Source organism: Antechinus flavipes, chromosome 1, assembly GCF_016432865.1.
Source record: "Antechinus flavipes isolate AdamAnt ecotype Samford, QLD, Australia chromosome 1, AdamAnt_v2, whole genome shotgun sequence".
Lineage (NCBI taxonomy): Eukaryota > Metazoa > Chordata > Mammalia > Dasyuromorphia > Dasyuridae > Antechinus > Antechinus flavipes.
Genome location: NC_067398.1, coordinates 108,305,588 through 108,324,698, shown reverse-complemented (window position 1 = coordinate 108,324,698; position 19,111 = coordinate 108,305,588). Strand labels below are relative to the sequence as shown.

The 19,111-nt window shown below is 35.4% G+C and overlaps 1 protein-coding gene across 1 annotated transcript in view; it reads left to right on the top strand.

Moving 5' to 3' along the window:
- KDM4C (lysine demethylase 4C) overlaps positions 1–19,111 on the top strand; it is a 437,566-nt gene that overhangs the window by 392,250 nt on the left and 26,205 nt on the right. Inside the window, exon 19 of the mRNA XM_051987536.1 lies at positions 3,831–4,001. Within this exon, the coding sequence (XP_051843496.1) occupies positions 3,831–4,001 (171 nt within the window). The remainder of the gene's footprint in view (positions 1–3,830; positions 4,002–19,111) is intronic.

The following is a 19,111-nucleotide window of genomic DNA, read 5'->3' as shown; positions in this document are numbered from 1 at the left end:
CACTGAGGGTCTAAGGTTTCTAATTCTATAACTCAAGTCCCATTAATGACTTCTCCATTGATTATGAACCAGAGTTAATTTACTAACTGCCTCTAAGTCTGATAATTGTTACAGAAATATCTCTTCCCTCCCACAACACACATACAGACACACAAAGTCAATCACACAATATTCCCAAGGACAGTTCTGTCAAACTTAGAACATTTAGCCAAAAGGTAAACTTACAGCTCGCAAGTTATTTCAAGTACTTTTCTCCATTCTTGGAGTTCTCATGAACTTCCCCTTAGATGTGTAATATTCTGCTGGGTACCAAACTTCATGACCACTGTCTTTCCTCACTGTATTTAGTTTGTGATCAGTGTGACTCAGCTCCAAATGCAGATGCTGCTATCACCTACTGATGCTCCAGGGAAACTGCTTTCTACATTCGTGGTATCAAATCCAAATAGAAATAGATCCTTGCAGCTGGCTTAGAGAACCACCAATTTACATTATCTATGTTGTATCACAATCTTTATTTTGTTAAAATTTTCTTAGTTATGTTTTGATGTAGTTCCAGAGTAGTCCAGAATGGGAACTCAAACTTTTCTAACCATTTGAAGTTCAAGTGCTTCTCTCTTCCCAAGGGCAATTTCCTCCTAAGAGTACTTCACCTTAGAATTTAACCATTACTAGAAATGTGTGATTCCAAACTCATTTATTCAAAGCCAAATGGCTTTGTGGATAGGTAACTGGTCTTTGAATCAGTAAGATCTAAGTTCAAATTCTGCCTCAGACATTTAATAGCTATCTGATTGAATTATATGACCATCCAGGTCCTTTCAGCTCTAAATCTATAATTCTGTGATCTGAGATATAGACTATCAACCTCCTAACAAAATTAGAGGAGAATGGATGGTTAGAATTTTTATAGTTATAGCTATGGCAAAAACTTGTAGCCAAAGATCATAAAATACCATCCCAGTTATATAATATTAAAATGCATTTGTGAGAAATATAGTAAGAATGAATAGAAAAATGAAATTTGAAGAAAAAACATTTGATTTTTTATATTTAATAAAAGTCAAATACACAAATATATGAAGAATTCACATAAATCTATTATTCGCCTTTCCTTAATAGACAAGTATAGTCAAAGGATATAACTACTTTTCAAAAGAAAAGATGCCAATAACCACCGAAAAATATTAAAACATAATCATAAATTAAAATTAAAATATTCTAAGTTATTATTTCACACCCATTAAACTGTTTAAAGATAGGATAATGTATTGTGTGGTGGTTGTGGGAAGACTAAGACAAGGTTTGTCAAATCACTGTTATGGGAGTGGTGATTGGAGTCATCTATTCTGGAAAATAATTTGGGATTTTGAAGGGAAAATTACTCTTTTTTTTAAATTTATATTTCACTTATGGGATTATATACAACAAAGAAGTAAGTAGCAGTATATATATATATATATGTGTGCTTATATACAAAGATATGTTTACAGCAGTAGTGCTTTTGATAAAAAACTGCAATCAAAATATGTTGGATCAACAACCAAAAAAAGGAATACATATGGTTATACTTAGGCTAGGATGAAATTTCCAATTTAATTAATACCACCTTCCCCATAAAGTCTTCTCTTAACCTCTAAATCTCAACTTCATAAACTGTGGTTCATGATCCCGTATGGGGTATCATCCCTGAATGTTGAGATCTTGAATATGATTTATTATCAATAAATATTTGAGGTATATGCTTATTTTATACACATATATATCTGGGGTCACATAAAAAATTGCTGGAGCAAAAAGGGGTCACGAGTGAAAAAAGTTAAAGGAGCTCTGTCTTAGGTCAGTAAGGACCCTCAGCTTCAGACTTCAGTTAGTCCTTTCTTTTGTAACTCTCTAGTTAGTCTTTTGTAACAAGTCTAGTAACTCTGCCATGTAGCATTGTGTGTTAGAGTAATATATGTGGCCTGTTTTCTATCTTCTGTTGCTAGACTGTAAACTCTTTGAAAGTAAGTTTTATATTTTCCCAGCACTTAATACAACACAATATTTCATAATGACTTTTAAAAAATATATAGTGTACAAGTATTCATATAGCAATGTATCAAGTTGGTTTACACTGTATCATTGCCATAGTTTTCCAAAGTCAATTAATGGGTGTGTCATAGTTTTATGGAATTTAAAGAAAAAATAATTTTAATAAAATTAGAACTAAATTGCCATCTGCTTTATTTAAATCATAAGCAGGTATATTCAGATGCAATAAATATCTAATGAATGACAATTTTAATAAAGCATATGCTGGAAAAGAGAAATGACCTAGATTGGGCACAGTTATACTGTGGTCAATGTGAATATCTCCCAAAGTGGAATATCAATTTGAAGCAAATACTACTAAGTTGAGGAATTAACATGGACTAACTCCAAGCCATTGGTGCTTATTTTTTTTAAATTTACAAATGCACAGGTTTCGTAATTTTGAAGACATAGCTAGCTATTGGTATTTGTTATATAGTGGCCATTTTTTATCCTTTGTAAGGTTAGAGACTTTTTTAAAGAGGGAAAAAGGAGGAAGTTGAGTAATTGGTTTGGCATCTGTCATCCAGTATCTTCAAGCTGTTTCAGTAAACATTTCTAATTCACAACATTTGTCCTGAAAAAGGCATAGCATTTAAATCACTCCAGGCTTACTAGCATCTTCTTTTGGCAAAAAGTTTGCATGCTCAGCTGCAGCCATAGGCCTACTGAATTTACCTAGCCAGTGCAGGAACCAATAGGAAATAATTTACAGCTCCTTATCCCCAGCTTAGGAAGAATGTGAAAGGCAATTTGGGGAGAGGGACCCCCTTGTCTTATTGGCCTGGTCAGACACTTTTGATTTCATTCCTCCAGATTATAGAATCCGCTGTGTAGGTAGAAGACATCTTGGGGATGCATCTGCTGCGATAACAGATACATTTTTTCAAGTCATGTGTGTATATTTCATCATCTGTTCTCTTGGTCTCCAATAAACAGTGACCAATAAACCTGTGTCCTCCCTGCAGCCTTGGGAATGCTAATCCCCAGAGGAGAAAACTCCATGCATGCTTTAAACTAAATTTTAGATAGTCTTCTTGCTTTCTGTGACTCAGTAGTGTGCATGCCCTCCCACATCACAGTAGATCTCTTTGGGATGCTAAGGCTAGCCCTCTGGATGATGAGTTATCCCACCTTTAAGTAGAATGATCTGAGATAACAATTTATCTTTCAACCCCAATTCAGAGTCATTCCATCTTAATGAGACTTTTTAGGCCTTGTATTTCAAAAACATAAAGAATTCACTAGGGGCAAAGGTTACCTTCATGTTGTGATAAGGCATCACCTCCAGAATAATTGTTATTGTTTTAACTAACTAATAATTTCAACATAAAATTATTCTAGATTAAAGCTTTCCTAGTCCAGATCATGAATTCTCTACCCTATTATCTCACCTTTATTGAACGCCTTTAAAAAAATCTTTTCTGCAGGTATACTAACACATATCTATAATTCCTATTATTGGGGAGCACTGTAAGACTGATTACAAGTGAGATTTTGAATAGCTACAACACTTTAAGAGAAGGGGACATAGGAAAACCATCTTAAAAAAATCTCAAAACATCTTAGTCATAGAAATGGATTTTTTTAAAAAAATGATTTGACAAAATGTAAACTACTTGCTAGCAGGGACTATTTTAATTTTTGTCTTTGTTATTCCCTAGTGTTTTGCACAATGCCTTGTACACATTGAGTGCTTAATAAGATTTATTGATAGATTCTCTTGCCCTTTCTCTGTTTCTTTATTCACATGGAAGAGATCCAAAGCTTGTGAAAAGGCAATCACTGTTGGTCAGACTGTCATCTCAAAGCATCGGAACACACGATATTATAGCTGCAGAGTAATAGAAGTGACATCCCAAACCTTCTATGAAGTTGTATTTGATGATGGCTCCTTCAGTAGAGATACTTTCCCTGAAGACATTGTGGTGAGTATGTTTGCCAAAGTACCTATGTATTCTATGGGGTGTGTGGGTGTGTGTGGGTGTAAGTGTAAATTTAAGCAAACTTCTCAGGAACATTTCTTTGACCTTTAAAACAAAGATCTTTAACTTAATATTCAATTCATGTTTGTTATTTTCTACTGCAAAGAATTATTTTTTAAGTCTTCCAGATTTCTTATTCTAATTAATATCCATTCTTTCACTGAGAGAATTCAGACTAATCTTCCAAATTCTATTAGTTAAATGAGAAATGTGTTCAGCCAAAAAAGGTGAAATAAGAATTCACCTACTCTCTTCTTTAGAATATTCACACTTCTAAATTTTTTATTGTAATGGGGGATATATGCTTTATTAATCTTTTCCTGACAGCACATTTGTATCTATGGATGTTTCATGTAATATTATGGGGGGAAATGGGGAGCCATGAAGAAAAAGTAATTTATTGATTCTTTCAGTGCAAAGCAAGAAATTGTTTCCTTAATAGTTAGTACCTCCTCCCCTTAAAAAATAAAATAAAATGTCTGTGAACACATGGTATATTTATAATAGAGGAATTCACATTTTGTCAAGTCGCTTAGCAAAAGAAAGAATATTTGTAATACAAGACCCTTGAAATTAGCATCAAATTTTAAATAATACTAACTAAAATTTATTAGTGATCATTGTGTTATTCCTTTTTTAAGTCACCTTGTAATTCCCAAAATGTCTCAGGATGAGAAAAAGATCTTTAGTAATGTTTTCATATTGCTTGTACTTTAAAGTAGTTCCTTAATGATTCTTTAATAACACATTAAAAGCAACTGAATATTTAATGTGACCTTACACGATGTTTGTACTTACCTCTATGTTTTGTTTCTCATGAGGAATTTGAAATATTGATTTACTCACTTTGCTTGTGCTAACATTTTCAAACTTTTAAGAAAGACAAGTATATAAACACAAATGACCTTATTTAAAAGATGGGAAAACAAACCAACCTGTACAATACACTGAAGTAATTCATTTGCATTTCTTTTCAAAGCCATTACTTTCATTCCACTTGATCATAGTTACTGGTGGGCAGTAAATTACCATCTATTTATTAAACTCAAAATGGGGATTATGGTAAGAAGAACCATGACTAGTTTAGCCCAGTATAACAATTTACTGCTCTGGGTACAAGCATGTTACAAAAACAAGAAAATAATGGCTTTTCTGTGGATACTAAGCATAGAGATAATTGTACTGAGCTACAACAGAGATACAAACACATGGGGCAAGTTTCTGAAATGTTAGCCATGAAGGATGGAACAAGGACTCTCTAAGGGGAAAGATTGTGCCATTACAGAGATTATGTTCTTTCTTGGATAAAATTGGTTTTTAGGTACTCTATTTCACCAGAACCTTTCACCAGAAGAATGCTTATAATTGAAGACTATGAAATCAAGAAAATCAAGATTGAATTATATAACTCTAATGTATTTGTTTTTTAATCACCTTCATTGTAAAACTAATAGGAGACAATAGCAAAACAAAAAAATGAATATGTCATTTCTCATGGCATATTTATCCCCAGCAGATTAACAGTGCTTTGTACATGATAAGCACCTACTAAATTTTCTTCTTAGTGAATTTAATTGAATTGTATAGTAGAAGGAAACAAGCAATAGAATTGGAATTGGAGGAGGTAGATTTGAATGTCACCTCTTTCACTTTTAGTCTGTGTGACCTTGAGCTAATCACTGAGTTTTCTGAGCTTTCTTTTCTTATGCAATAAAAGGAGTGGGTTCAGTTAGGTGCTCTTAGATGTCAAGCTCCAAATCTTAATTTTGGGGGGAACCTTCACACAGTAAGACACAATGGATACTTGAATGAAAAACTATTTCTGAAAGTTCAGATTTCTGTCTCAAACCTTCAGACCCTTTTTCCTTTGGATTTCTATTACTTACTGCATAACCCTAAGACTCTGTAAGAATTATCCTTTGACTAGTATTTTGGAAAACTTTTTTGTGATCTTTATACTTCCTTCTACAAGTCTCTGCTTTTAAAAGTAATTATATGAAACTCCCTTTCCTTTCATTTGTCTCATTCTTAAAATAGAGCAGATATCTGCCCATAAACACCATCCAGTGGTCACTTGTCTTAGTTAATAAGAAACACTTAGAAAATTTTCAGAATATTCTGGAGAACAGAGACTAGGGTTCAGGGTTTTGAAAGAGAAATAAAATATTTTGTGGGATGTTGTTTAGAAATGTCTGTTGTCATTTTTGAATCTCAAAAAACAGTTAAGAAAAAATTGTTCAGATTTTAAGATATTATTAGTAAGGAAGAAAAGAGACAGTAAGGGGCCCAATGGCTTCCAGTTACTCTTGCTATCAAATAAAATTCCACTATTTGTTGTTTAAATTCTTTCATAACCTGACTCCAGCATATCTTTTCAGCTTTATTATATGTTATTACCATTTACACGCTCTTCAGCCTAGCCAAACTGCCTTTTAATGCTGTACTTCATCCACAATATTCCCACTCCCATCTCTGTGTGTTTCTCAGAATTTCCTCAATGCCTGGAACATAATCCCTTCCTACTTCTTAGAATTTCTATTTTCTTTCAAAGCTCAGCTGTAGCACTATCTTGTACATTAGAACTATCCTGATTCCCCTTCTGCTAGCACCAAGCATCAAAATTACCAGTTATATATTTAATATGTGTGTACATATATACATCTATATGTATATATATATATATATATATATATATATATATATATATATATATATATATATATATATAGATGCACACATATACATTATTTATATATGGATGTAATTATAAATATATAGTATATTTATGTACATATATGTGCATATATAGGTATACAAATATATGAGCATATACATGTGTATTTGTGTGTACATATGCACGTGTGTTTACACATGTGTACACATGCATATACTTATATTATCCAATCTGCTAAAATATGAGCTCCTTGAATGAAGGATTTTTTCATTTTTAGCTAGCATGGTGCCTGGCACATTGTAGGAGCTTAATAGATACTGGTAGTTAATCAGAGGTACCTTAAGATAATTGATAGAAATTATTGTCCCAGTATAGTTCTGTTATATGCAAAAAGTTATAGGTTGGAGGGCAATCACATTATATAGCTGCATAAAGGAAAGAATGAAAAACCATCTAGTAAGTACTTCTTATATGCAAGTCACTGTGCAAATCAAAAATATAAGACAGCTCTAGCTCTCCAGAAGCTCACATGCAAATGAGACTTAAGAGAATCAGAACTTGCCTACACATTCTGGGTACCTTTTCAGTGTCCTCCTCCTCTTTTGGCATTCATCTTTCTAGCTTCATACCTCTGATTGCCCAGGCTATCACAGTACTATGTATATTGTGTGTCTAAATCATAACTATAAAAACAACACTTATAACAAACTTCAATTAGTTCAAACATGGGATAATTTTATACCAACTCAAATTCCCTAAATCTAAATCATTTACCATTTATCAGCTAGGAAGAACAAACAAAACTATGTTATGCCACATATTTTTAACAAAATCAATAGAACCTTTGGGACATTATGCAGTGCTTTTAATGACTCCAAACTTCTCTCTCAAAAAAAGGTCCATCTGTTTACACTCAGTATGGAATATCATAATTTCTAAAGAATTAAAATTGTCCATTTCCCATAGGGCAATGGAGTGGCAGATGGTGGGCTTAAGATGGCATGCTATTTATGCTTTCTGAACTCTTTGAAATTTGCTATCCTAAAACCTAAAGTACAAATTAGTTTATAACTAAAAAAATCCATAATACAAATTAGTCTCTGTCTAATGTACTTCTCTATTAGCCACAAATTATATGACAGAATGACCTCTTGTCCTGCAGGTTTCTATTGTCACTACTTCAACTACTTCATCTACTTCATCTTGCTTGATCAACAAATTAACAAGCATTTAGTAATGTGCCAGACATTAATGCTAGGGATACAAATAAAATGAATGAAACAGTCCCTACTAACAACTTTATATTTCAGTGGACCACACAAATGCATATGTAATTAATTATATGTTCATAATAAATATAAAAAGAAGGCATCTAAAGGAAGAGAAAACTATCAGAATAGTTTTCCTATACTTCTTCAACATTTTGAAAGATAAAATTATAACTAATATAAGTTACTGCTTAAGCTTTTGGCTGAGAGAGTAACAGCAAATAAATATCCAAATTGATATTCACTATTACCACAGTATCCTACTTTTGAAGTGGTTTTGTAATCTTTGTATCTCCAGAAGTTAGCATAGTGCTGGACACTTAGTAAGTGCTTAATAAATACTTGTTGACACACCAATTGATATTCAGTGTTTGAATATCTCCTTATTTATTCTGTTTCTTTTTGAATAAAATAAACCCTTCCAGTCCAAATTCTTTTTGGTGCTCTATTCTACTTCATCTCAGTGATAGTTATGAGGTCAGATTTTCTTCCCTACATTTGATTCTCTAGGCCATGCTGTTTACTTACATATACTTTGTACATTTACTTATATACATGGGTTTTATTGTTCTCTCTCTTAGATATTACTATGATATTACATGAATTACTAGTTCGGTCTCCTGCTGTTCTTTTTGTATCAAAAATGCTACTAGACATATATCTGTGTGGGCATTTTTCTGTCTGTCTTTTCATTTGCAAATTAATGTCTCCTTAATTAGAATGAAAAAACTACATGCAGTTATATATTTTTTTACTAGGCTCGATTATTGGTGTATTTCATTCCTTGCCAAAAGTCCACTATTTCTGTGTTTTAAGCGGTCACCCAGACATCCAAATCCTAACTTTTCCTGGTTTTAACTAACCGTTCAGTTGCCATATTAGCCTTATTTAGTCAACATATCTAAGACCTTAAGATTTTCAGTTTTTGCTTTTTTTTTTTTTTTTTGAGGAGAAGAAAAGTTTGCCCTAAAAATCTTAATCTTTAGCAATGCTTGCGATGGGGGGCGGGGAGGGTGTGTGCAGCCAAGATGGCCGAGTAGAGTCAGGAAGCTGCTCTGAGTTTCCCTCCCAAACCACATGAAACCGCCTCTCTGAACAGTCTGACAGAATGGAACCCCTCTCCAGCTCAAGACTGACTGAAAAAAGCTCCAAGAAAGGTTAGATTCCCTGGGGTGGAAGGGGTGTTCAGCTCCGCTCAGACAGACCCTGGGAAAGCTCGTGAGAGCGTCTTAATCACAGCAGATCAGCATCGGAGACCCTCAGCCCCGACTCGGCTCAGAAGGCAAACTCGGGGAAACCTGGACGTTTCCTGAAAGGAGCCCCTACAAACACAAGAGGGCGCTGTGCTCAAAGGCAAGGCTCCGAGCTGCACAGGAAGCTTGGGGACGACAGCGCCCTCTAAGCGCCAGGATCAGAGCTCAACCATACAAGTTCAAAAAAAGAAAAAAAAAGAAAAAGAAAAGAAAAGAAAAAAAGAAATACTAAAAGAAAAGGAAAGAAAATGAGCAAGAAATAGAACAGACCCTTGACCATAGAAAGTTACTATCGTGAAAGAGCAGACAAAAACAGAACTCAGAAGAGAACAAAATGTCCACAGAAAAAATTTCAGAGTGAGATAAATTGGTCTCAAGGCCAAAGGATTTCTTAGAAATTCTCATAAAAGACTTCTTCAAAAGCAAATAAGAGAGGTTGAAATAAAAATGATAAAAGAAACGAGGGATATGCATGAGAGAGTCAATAGCTTGAAAAGGAAAGGAAAAAAATTCTCTGAAAAAACACTTAAAAAAAAAAAGAAGAATTAACGAAATGGAAAAAGATATACAAAAGCTAACTGAAGAAAATCACACATTAAAAACTAGAAAGGGGAAAATTGAAGCTAATGACTCTGTAAGACAGCAAGAATCAGTCAAACAAACTGAAAAAAATGAAAAAAAGGAAGAAAATGTGAAATGATTCATTGAAGGCCTAACCCGAAGGCCATGACAAAAACAAGATCCTGGATAGCATTCTACAAGAGTTCATTCAGGAAAACTGACCTAAAATTCTAGAAATAGAAGGGGAAATATTCATGGAAAGAATCTATCAATCACTTCCAGAAAGAGATCCCACAAGGAAAATCCCAAGAAACATTGTTACAAAACTCTAAAACAATTATTCCAAGGAAAAAAATACTGTAAGCAGCTATGTTAGCTAGATGCCTTTGGATGATATGCTCTCTCTGCCTGTTATTCACCTCAAAAGGCCATCAAGGATTGCCTTCTCTCAGAAAGCCCTCAGTCAATTCTTTATAGATGCCCCAGGAGGACAATGGACTTGTACTAACTTATTACTCTTCAGTAGTACCCCTGCTCTTGGATCATTATTGAGTATGTGCCCATTTGATAGCACCTCTAAAATCTATAGCACCATTTCTTGAAACATAAGAATTTTTTTCCCATCAATAAAAATTTGTTAAACCCTTACTTACCATGTGATATAACCAAATCTATGTACAAGAGAAATTATTCAAGCACACATGCAGAATAAATAGGAGAGGAAGAATAGCATTAGGAAAACATATTATGAGGCTACTGTAATAGTCTAGGATTAAAATGAATTATCTATGCTATTTTTCTTGGGTTAATTAATTTTAAGAGAAGCTGAACAATTCAGGTTATCATTATAATCTGTGGTTAGGATCATCTCCAGTTGTCTTGATCTGTATCTGGGCACTGGACCCAAATGGCTCTAGAGGGAAAATTGAGGCAGGTGAACCATGCCTAGCTCTCCTTCAATTAAATCCAATTCAGTGACATATCGTGGTATCACCTCTCTGATGTTGTGGTTTTCTTTGAGCATGAAGAATAAGGGGCAGCTAGATGACATAGTGGATAGAGCACTGGCCCTGAATTCAGGGGAACCTAAGTTCAAATTCAGACTCAGATACTTAATACTTCCTAGCTATGTGACTCTGGGCAAGTCATTTAACCCCAGTTGTTTCGAAAATAAAATAAAAAAGAATGAAGGACGAATAACAGGTATTATACTGCCTTCAGGCATGGTCCAGCTCACCAACTGCTTCAGAAAGAGCATTATGCTTACTATGTAGATCCAAATAGTCAGTGGTTCTTCTTTTTTCCCTTTTTCTTCTGTGTGACATTTATCTACCATCTAATTTCCAATTCTTTTCTACCTCGCTACATCCTTTTTTCTTGTCTTCCTTCAAATATTTCTGTTCTTTCAAAAATAAAAATCCTTAATAACCTTGTGAGTAGAAATGCATCCTCAAATCTTTTCACCTTCTCCTTGAGGACAGAGATCAATTTGCACTCTGTGAGTATTATGTGATCCAGTTAGAACCATAAACACAATGCCCTGCAAGTCACCAAAAGAATTCTTATAGAGTATGGAGTTGGAGATATCTTTGCTGGAAGGAAATTTCATAGCTTTCTTGTGTTTTTTTCTTGGTCCCTTTCTTTATTAACCTTTGTGGCTACCAACTATGATAAAAAGAATCTTTTCAAGATACGTTGCTAAAGACATGAATTAGATCCACCCATCTCATTGTAATTGCTCGTGATTTACAAATATTTCTTTTTACCTTCTTGGACCCTAGGTTATCCGACTTGTCTTAGGAAGCAAGGATTAATTTATTTAACAGATAGAAGTAGGCAAAGACATAAGCACAAGCCAGAATCCAATATCCAGGTGTTTTACTTCTTTGTCATCCAGAAATTGTCTAAAACATTTCCACTCAACAGAACACCTGCAGAATGTATATATCAGTTCAATTAAACTCAGCATGCCATCTGAAGCTGTCAGATGAAGTAATAAAAGATATATTGCTATACGACTCAAACTGTCAGTCTCGAAAATTTCAACACAGAAACTGATGATTTTTTTTTTTTATTTCCTACTATTCTCTGAAATGGAAGTGTTTCTATCTGAAAGAATTCAATAAGCATAGAAATACCAGGGTCCCCCCCCCCTTTTTTAACCAACAGAACAAACCCAGAAGCCTTTAGTATGATTATGCTGACACTAATGTGACTACCTCCTTTTAGTACTAGCCTCAAGAGAGTATTCAGTGTGATGAGAATGTTGAAGCCTGTGCTCCATCACTCTGTGAGTAAATGCACATTAAATTCACTGCTGGCCATGAGAAGAGCAGGGCCATTTAGAAATTCGACAGCAAGAGTCCATCATTGGAATCTTTACAGTGGCCTGCTGCAATTTTCAACATCTGTTGAAATAAAAAGAAGCACCTAGATGATGAAGGAGAGCAAGACTGGAGCTTTGTCAAGTTACTCTACACTAGTACAAAGCAAACTTTTAAGCCCTTTGTATAGCTCTGGTTTTCTTCTTGTGTTTGTTTATGAATGTTAGTTATAGAGTCATTTGGTTTCAGAACTACCTTATATGCTAACCAATTCTGTCCTCTTCTGGTCTTACTGAGGAAAATTTTTAGTCTCTCTACAAGCTCATTACAACACTGAACCCTGTATGGATGATTTCCTGCAAGAATAACATGAAAATAAATTTCACTAAGTTAACAAGGTTTGTTTTTTTTTTGTTTTTTCCCCGACTAACAGTTATCACCCTATGATTTCCCACAATTTTTTTCTACCGTTAGCACTCAAAAGAGCTTACAGTAATGGTTATGATACTGTGGGGTTTTTTTTGTGTGTGTATGTGTGTATGTGTGTGTGTGTGTGTGTGTATGCATGCGCGCGCACGCGTGCGAGAGAGAGAGAGAGAGAGAAAGAGAAAGAGAGAGAGAGAGAAAGTAAATGACTGACTGACTGACTGTCTGTGTTCTTGGGGATGGAGGGACAATGTTGGATCTATGATTTCATTGGCGGTAAGGAAACTTCGACCAATGCAACTGTTCTGCAATTCAGGTAACCCTATGTATACTTAGCTATTTGTATGTTACATCTCCCTAGCAGATTATAAACTCCTTGAGGCAGTTTTTAATTTTGACATCGAAGTATGTCTAGCACTATGCCCTGCATATTTCCAACTTTCATCTATAACCGCCTCCACTCAAATCAATGGAGAACCTCTGGAGTGGCAACTCCCTAGTCTAATACACATTTGCAACTTATAGTCTTGCTTTGAATTGCATTGAGAAATTAGTTGACTTGCTCAGGATCATAAAGTTTGTATGTATCAGAAGTGGGAGTTGAAAATCAAGGTCCATCTGAAGGACCTCCAGAAAGCTAGCCCAAACATCACTTGTCCATGGTCAGACTCCTACTATATCTCAGGTGAGATTTGAACAAAATTGTCTTGATAACACTGTACCCACCACCCTATACTACTAATAAACTAGTGGCAAGCTAGAATTCCAAATATGGAACTTTACTTGGGAATTAAAGGGAGCCAGGGAAGTCAGTAGGCATGGATAAGGAGACAGATCATTCCAGGCAAGGAACAGTTAAAGAAAATGCCAGGGATTGGGAGGTAGAATGTCTTGTGCATGGAATAGCAAGGCCACTATCATTGGTTCAAAGAGTATATAATGAAAAAGAAGAATGCTGGAAAGGGAGGGAATTTAGGTAAAAAGGGGCTATGAATGTTAAATGGGGTTTTTAATTTGCTCTTGGAAGCAATACAGAGACATTATGGTTTGGATAGTCAAGTGTCATGGTCAGACCTGATGTTCTTTAGAAAAATCACTTTACTGTTTCTATTGGGCTTATATCCCAAAGAAATACTAAAGAAGGGAAAGGGACCTGTATGTGACAAAATGTTTGTGGCAGCCCTGTTTGTAGTGGCTAGAAACTGGAAAATGAATGGATGCCCATCAATTGGAGAATGGCTGGGTTAATTGTGGTATAGGAATGTTATGGAATATTATTGTTCTGTAAGAAATGACAAGCAGGAGGATTTCAGAGAGGCTTGGCGAGACTTACATGAACTGATGCTAAGTGAAATGAGCAGAACCAGAAGATCATTATACACTTCGACAACGATATGTGTGAGGATGTATTCTGATGGAAGTGGATTTCTTTGACAAAGAAACCCAACTCAGTTTCAATTGATAAATGATGGACAGAAGCAGCTACACCCAAAGAAAGAACACTGGGAGACGAATGTGAACTATCTGCATTTTTGTTTTTCTTCCCGGGTTATTTTTACCTTCTGAATCCAATTCTCCCTGTGCAACAAGAGAACTGTTCAGTTCTGCAAACATATATTGTATCTAGGATATACTGTAACATATCTAACATATATAGGACTGCTTGCCATCTAGGGGAGGGGATGGAGGGAGGGAGGGGAAAAATCAGAACAGAAATAAGTACAAGGGATAATGTTGTAAAAAAATTACCCTGGCATGGATTCTGTCAATATAAAGTTATTATTAAATAAAATAAAATAATAAAATAATAAAAAAAAAGAAGAAAAAAGAAAAATCACTTTAGTCAGTGAGTTGAGAATGGATTAGAGACTTTGAGTCAGGCAGCTCCTTCAATACGCTGTTATAATCACTTAGGTGTGGGTGATGAAGGCCTACATTTTGCAGTGGTGTTCTATCAGAGGAGAAAAAGGGGAGTAAGAAAGATGTAGCAAAGTCATACAACACTGATAGAATACTGTTGTAAAGAGATGACTTTCTAGGAGATGTTTGGGATCATTAAAGGAGTTCTACAATTTACCATTCATACAAGACAATCCAAGTGGGTGAAGAATCCCTCTTATTTGGATTATGCTGTGCATCTATGAGTCATATTGTACCATAAAATTTGTAGATTATAAGAAAGTATAAATGAATGAGTTGGCAGCATAATTAAACAGGAGGAATGGAATAGACTAAACTTTCTTAGTATATAAACCTCCCTTAGAAAATGTCATTGTTAGGTTCTTTGGGAATTCTACTCGTGTCATGAGAGAATCTTCAAAGTATATTCAGAGTTTATTTACCAAATGCTACTCTGTCATTTGAGTTTTTGAAGTTTCCAGAATAATTCAGTTTTCAGTCCCCTTCAAAGTATATTCAGAGTTTATTTACCAAATGCTACTCTGTCATTTGAATTTTTGAAGTTTCCAGAATAATCCAGTTTTCAGTCAAAAGGAAGCAAAAATTCAAGAGCATTTCTTTTTACATTATTTGGATTTCCTCTGATCATCTATTTCATCCAGCTACCATCTACTTGCCTCAGAAAAATCATCTATGTCTTCATATTTCTTTCCTCATTACTCATTCCTTTCTTTTTTGGATCTTTCTTTCCCTTCTTCACAGACCCTCAACTTTAACAGACCCTTCTGAAAACTCATCAGTGTGGTAAACCCAGTTAGCTTTTTTCAGTTTATAACTTCCCTGACCTTTTCCATTTGTACTTTACCAACCAGTGTTTCTGAAGATTTATCTCTTTGGTTTCTGAGAAATCACATTTTCCTGGTTTTCTTTCTTCATTTCTGACTAGTTCATCTTGGCTTCTTTTATTCCTCTCTCTCTCTTTTTTTTTTTTCTTTTCTTTTCTTTTCTTTTCTTTTTTTTTTTTTTTTCCTGAGGCATTTGGGGTTAAGTGACTTGTCCAGGGTCCCAAAGCTAGGAAGTTTTAAGTGTCCGAGACCAGATTTGAACTCAGGTCCTCTTGAATTCAGGGCTAGTGCTCTATCCACTGTGCCACCTAGCTGCTCCTACTCCATTCTCTTAACCTTTCCATGTGTTCCTCAAACTTAAGCCCTTTCCTTTTTTCTCTAACAGACTCATTCATTCCCATAATTCCAACTGCTTTCTCTGTGTAGACAATTAAAAAAAAATCTTTCTTCACAGACTTAATTTCTTTAAACTCTAGCTTGCACTTATGTAGCGGAGAGCTGGACTTTTCTACTTCTGCCTATGGTCAGCATTTCCAAATCAACTTGTCCACAGTTTCCATTTAAACCTTCTGACTTTTTTACTCTTTTGAAATATACTCTTTCTGTCAGTAACATCTCCTGGTCTCCCATGTTAAAGAACTTAAGGTATTTCTGGCTCTTCTTTCTCATTGAATGACTTGGTGAGAGTAATTCAGCTGAAACTCCATTGTCTTCCTGTTGGTTCCAGCATCAAATACAAAATCCTTTTTAGCATCAATAGCCCTTCCTAACCTAGGTTCCCTCCCTTTCTGGGCTTTGTAACCCTATTCTCCACCACATGTTCTTTGATATGGCTTCTGGGTTTGATTCTACTGTGCCAAATTTTCTTGATCTTTCCATTCCTCTGAATCCTCACAACCACTGCTATAGGTTCTAGTTACCAGCTGCCTGCAATCAACCTATATCAGCTCTTCACCATCTCTATTCTATCTTCTCTCTAGTTTATTTTTCATTTATCTTAGCAGCTGAGGTAGATAGGGTACTGAGATAAGAATGACCTCTGTTCAGTCTCACTATTATTATTTAGGAGAAGTCTGAATATGGACAAGTCATTTCATCTCTAGGAACCTGAGTTTCCTTATCTGAAATAGCACAATGGTGAGGATCACATAAGATGCTGTATTAAAGCACCCCAGGACACTAAAGCACTATATCAGAATCAGCCATTGTTGTTCTCTGACTAATCTTTCTTACACATAGATTTAATTATGCTACTCTACTGCTCAAAAATTTGATCTTCACATTGGCCCGAGACATTGGGACAATAAGGGACCATTGCCAGGGGAAGAATATTAGTTTGGAAAGTTACAGAGAGGGTGGAGTAGAGCCTTAGGAGACCAGATTGACCCATTCTTTCCAGAAGGATCGACAGAATTCATAGGATAATAGATTTAGAACTAAAAAGAACATTAGAAACCATCATATCCAACCCTTCCATTTTACAGTTGAGAAACCTAAGCCCTGCAGAAGTGAAGTGACTTGTTCAAGCTCACACAGCTAGTATGTGTAAGCTAGTATGTCTGGCTCAGGTCACTTGAACTCGAGTCTTCCTGACTTAAGGCCAGTGCTCTGGCCACTGTACCACCCAGCTGCCTAAGTATCAGTTTCTCTTAACAATGCAGTGTTTGTACAACTACTGCATCAGGTTTGATGTATATTGGATTTTAATAGATGAAGGGCAGGTGTGAGTGTTAGGAGGTAAGCTCTATGTTTGGGTCTCACAGAACAGCTCATTTATCACATCCCCTGGTCTACATACACCCCCTTGGAATCATGACAGCCCAGGGGGCTGGGCTACTAATTTAAAAGGTGATTCTCTTCTTTACTGCTATATACCTAGGTATATGACCTGGAACAAGTTGCTCTCCCATATCAGTTTCATATTTCTAAACAGGAACACTCTATCTGGGTAATCTTCCAGCTATAAAAATTCCATGATTCTGCATTGATATAAAGTACTGTATTACATTTACTGTGTGTATTTATTTGAAATCTGCTTCAGTCATGGGTGTGCAAGAAGACTGGGAGATAAATAAGGACTCGGTATTTTTTCATTGTCTTAAGAGAATTTAATGAATTCAGCTTTCACGGGGTAGGAGAATTAGTGGTAAGAATGGTTATAAGTAATTGATTGGTGAAGTTGTACTATATAATGCATGTAAATAATAACAAATAACCAAGCTTGGAGTAGTGTATATTTTAGATTTCTTTAGTGTTTTCCTGTGGCTATTAGTTCCATTTGAAATTTACATACAGTATAAGAATGTGTGACTGAGGTCATCCTGACTTAGGTTTCACAGCTGAAGCACAGCAAATGTCTTTCTTAACAGTTATATAATGCAAAAATATATTGCAATGGAAAAGCAAAATGGATAAAATTTTATAGGAAATATTTGGATTAAAAAAAGGAATTGTAAAAACCTACCACTATCGTGTAGTGATTGTTATTCTCATAACTGACAGTTACCTTCAGTTTGGTCATCTAATACTTATTCAGTACCCACTAGTTGCCAGGTATTGTGCTAAGCACTGAATATACAAATACAAAAATGAAAAAATTCCTGCCCCAAAGAAGCTTACTTTTACTGAGAAGCAACAACATGTACATAGATAAGTGGATAGGAAAAATAGACAAAGTGGTTTGAGGTGTCTTGTATTAGATCAGGAAATACCTCATGTAGGAGGGGAAAATGAATTGAATTTTAATGGAAGCTAGGGATTCTAAGATTAGGCTGTGATAATGAGAACATTCTGGTAGTCTATGCAAAGACATGTGATGAGTATTTGGGAAATAACAATTTAGCCTTTTAATAGCCATTATAATCTGTGATCTTTAGTATTCGTGTTTCCCTCTAAAATTATTTTCAATGTATCCTGTGTGTTTTTAGCTTATACATAATTGTTTGCAACTTTCCCTCAAACATCTCCTCCTTCCCTCTCTCCTCCCCTCTAACTCCTCATTACACTGTGAGCTCCTTGAGGGAAGGAACTGTTTGCCTTGCATTTTCTTCCCAGCATTGAACACAGTTTCTGGCACATAGCAGGCTCCCGTTAACTGCTTGTTGAATTGACTTGACAATGGTTAGAATAAAAATAGTGATGGGAAAGAAATCCAGAAAGATCTATTAGAAACTGATTGAGAAGGGCTTTCAAAATCAAATAGAAAAATTTGCATTTTAGGCTAGGGACACTAGGAGGCCACTAAAGCTTCTTGGCATCTATATGGAGGATCTATCAAATAATGGATGGAGGCAGGGAGAACAATTAGAGTCAAATTATTGTAGTAGCTTGGAAAGAAGTGGTGAAGTCCTGAACTAGCAAGTGACAAGGTATATACAGTACTTTTCCCTTTGCTTGAGTTCATGGAGGTATTTGCATGGTTTCTCTCCCTCCTCTCCTTCTCTCCTCTCTCCCCCTCTCCCCCGCAGCATCCTGCTTATCACTTCCTACAAAACAACAATATTCCATGACAATCACACACCACAATTCAGCCATTCCCCAATGATTGGGCATCCCCTCAGTTTCCAATTCTTTGCCCTTAGAAAAGAGCTGCTACAAATATTTTTGTACATATAGGTCCTTTCTCCCTTTACCCCCTTTTTTGGATCTCTTTTGGTATTCATGCTTAATAGTGATATTACTAGATCAAAAGATATGCCTGACTCAACCCTGAAATCAGGAGGACCTGAGTTCAAATTTGGCCTCAGACACCTAATACTTCCTAGCTGTGTGATCCTGGGCAAGTCACTTAATCCCAATTGCCT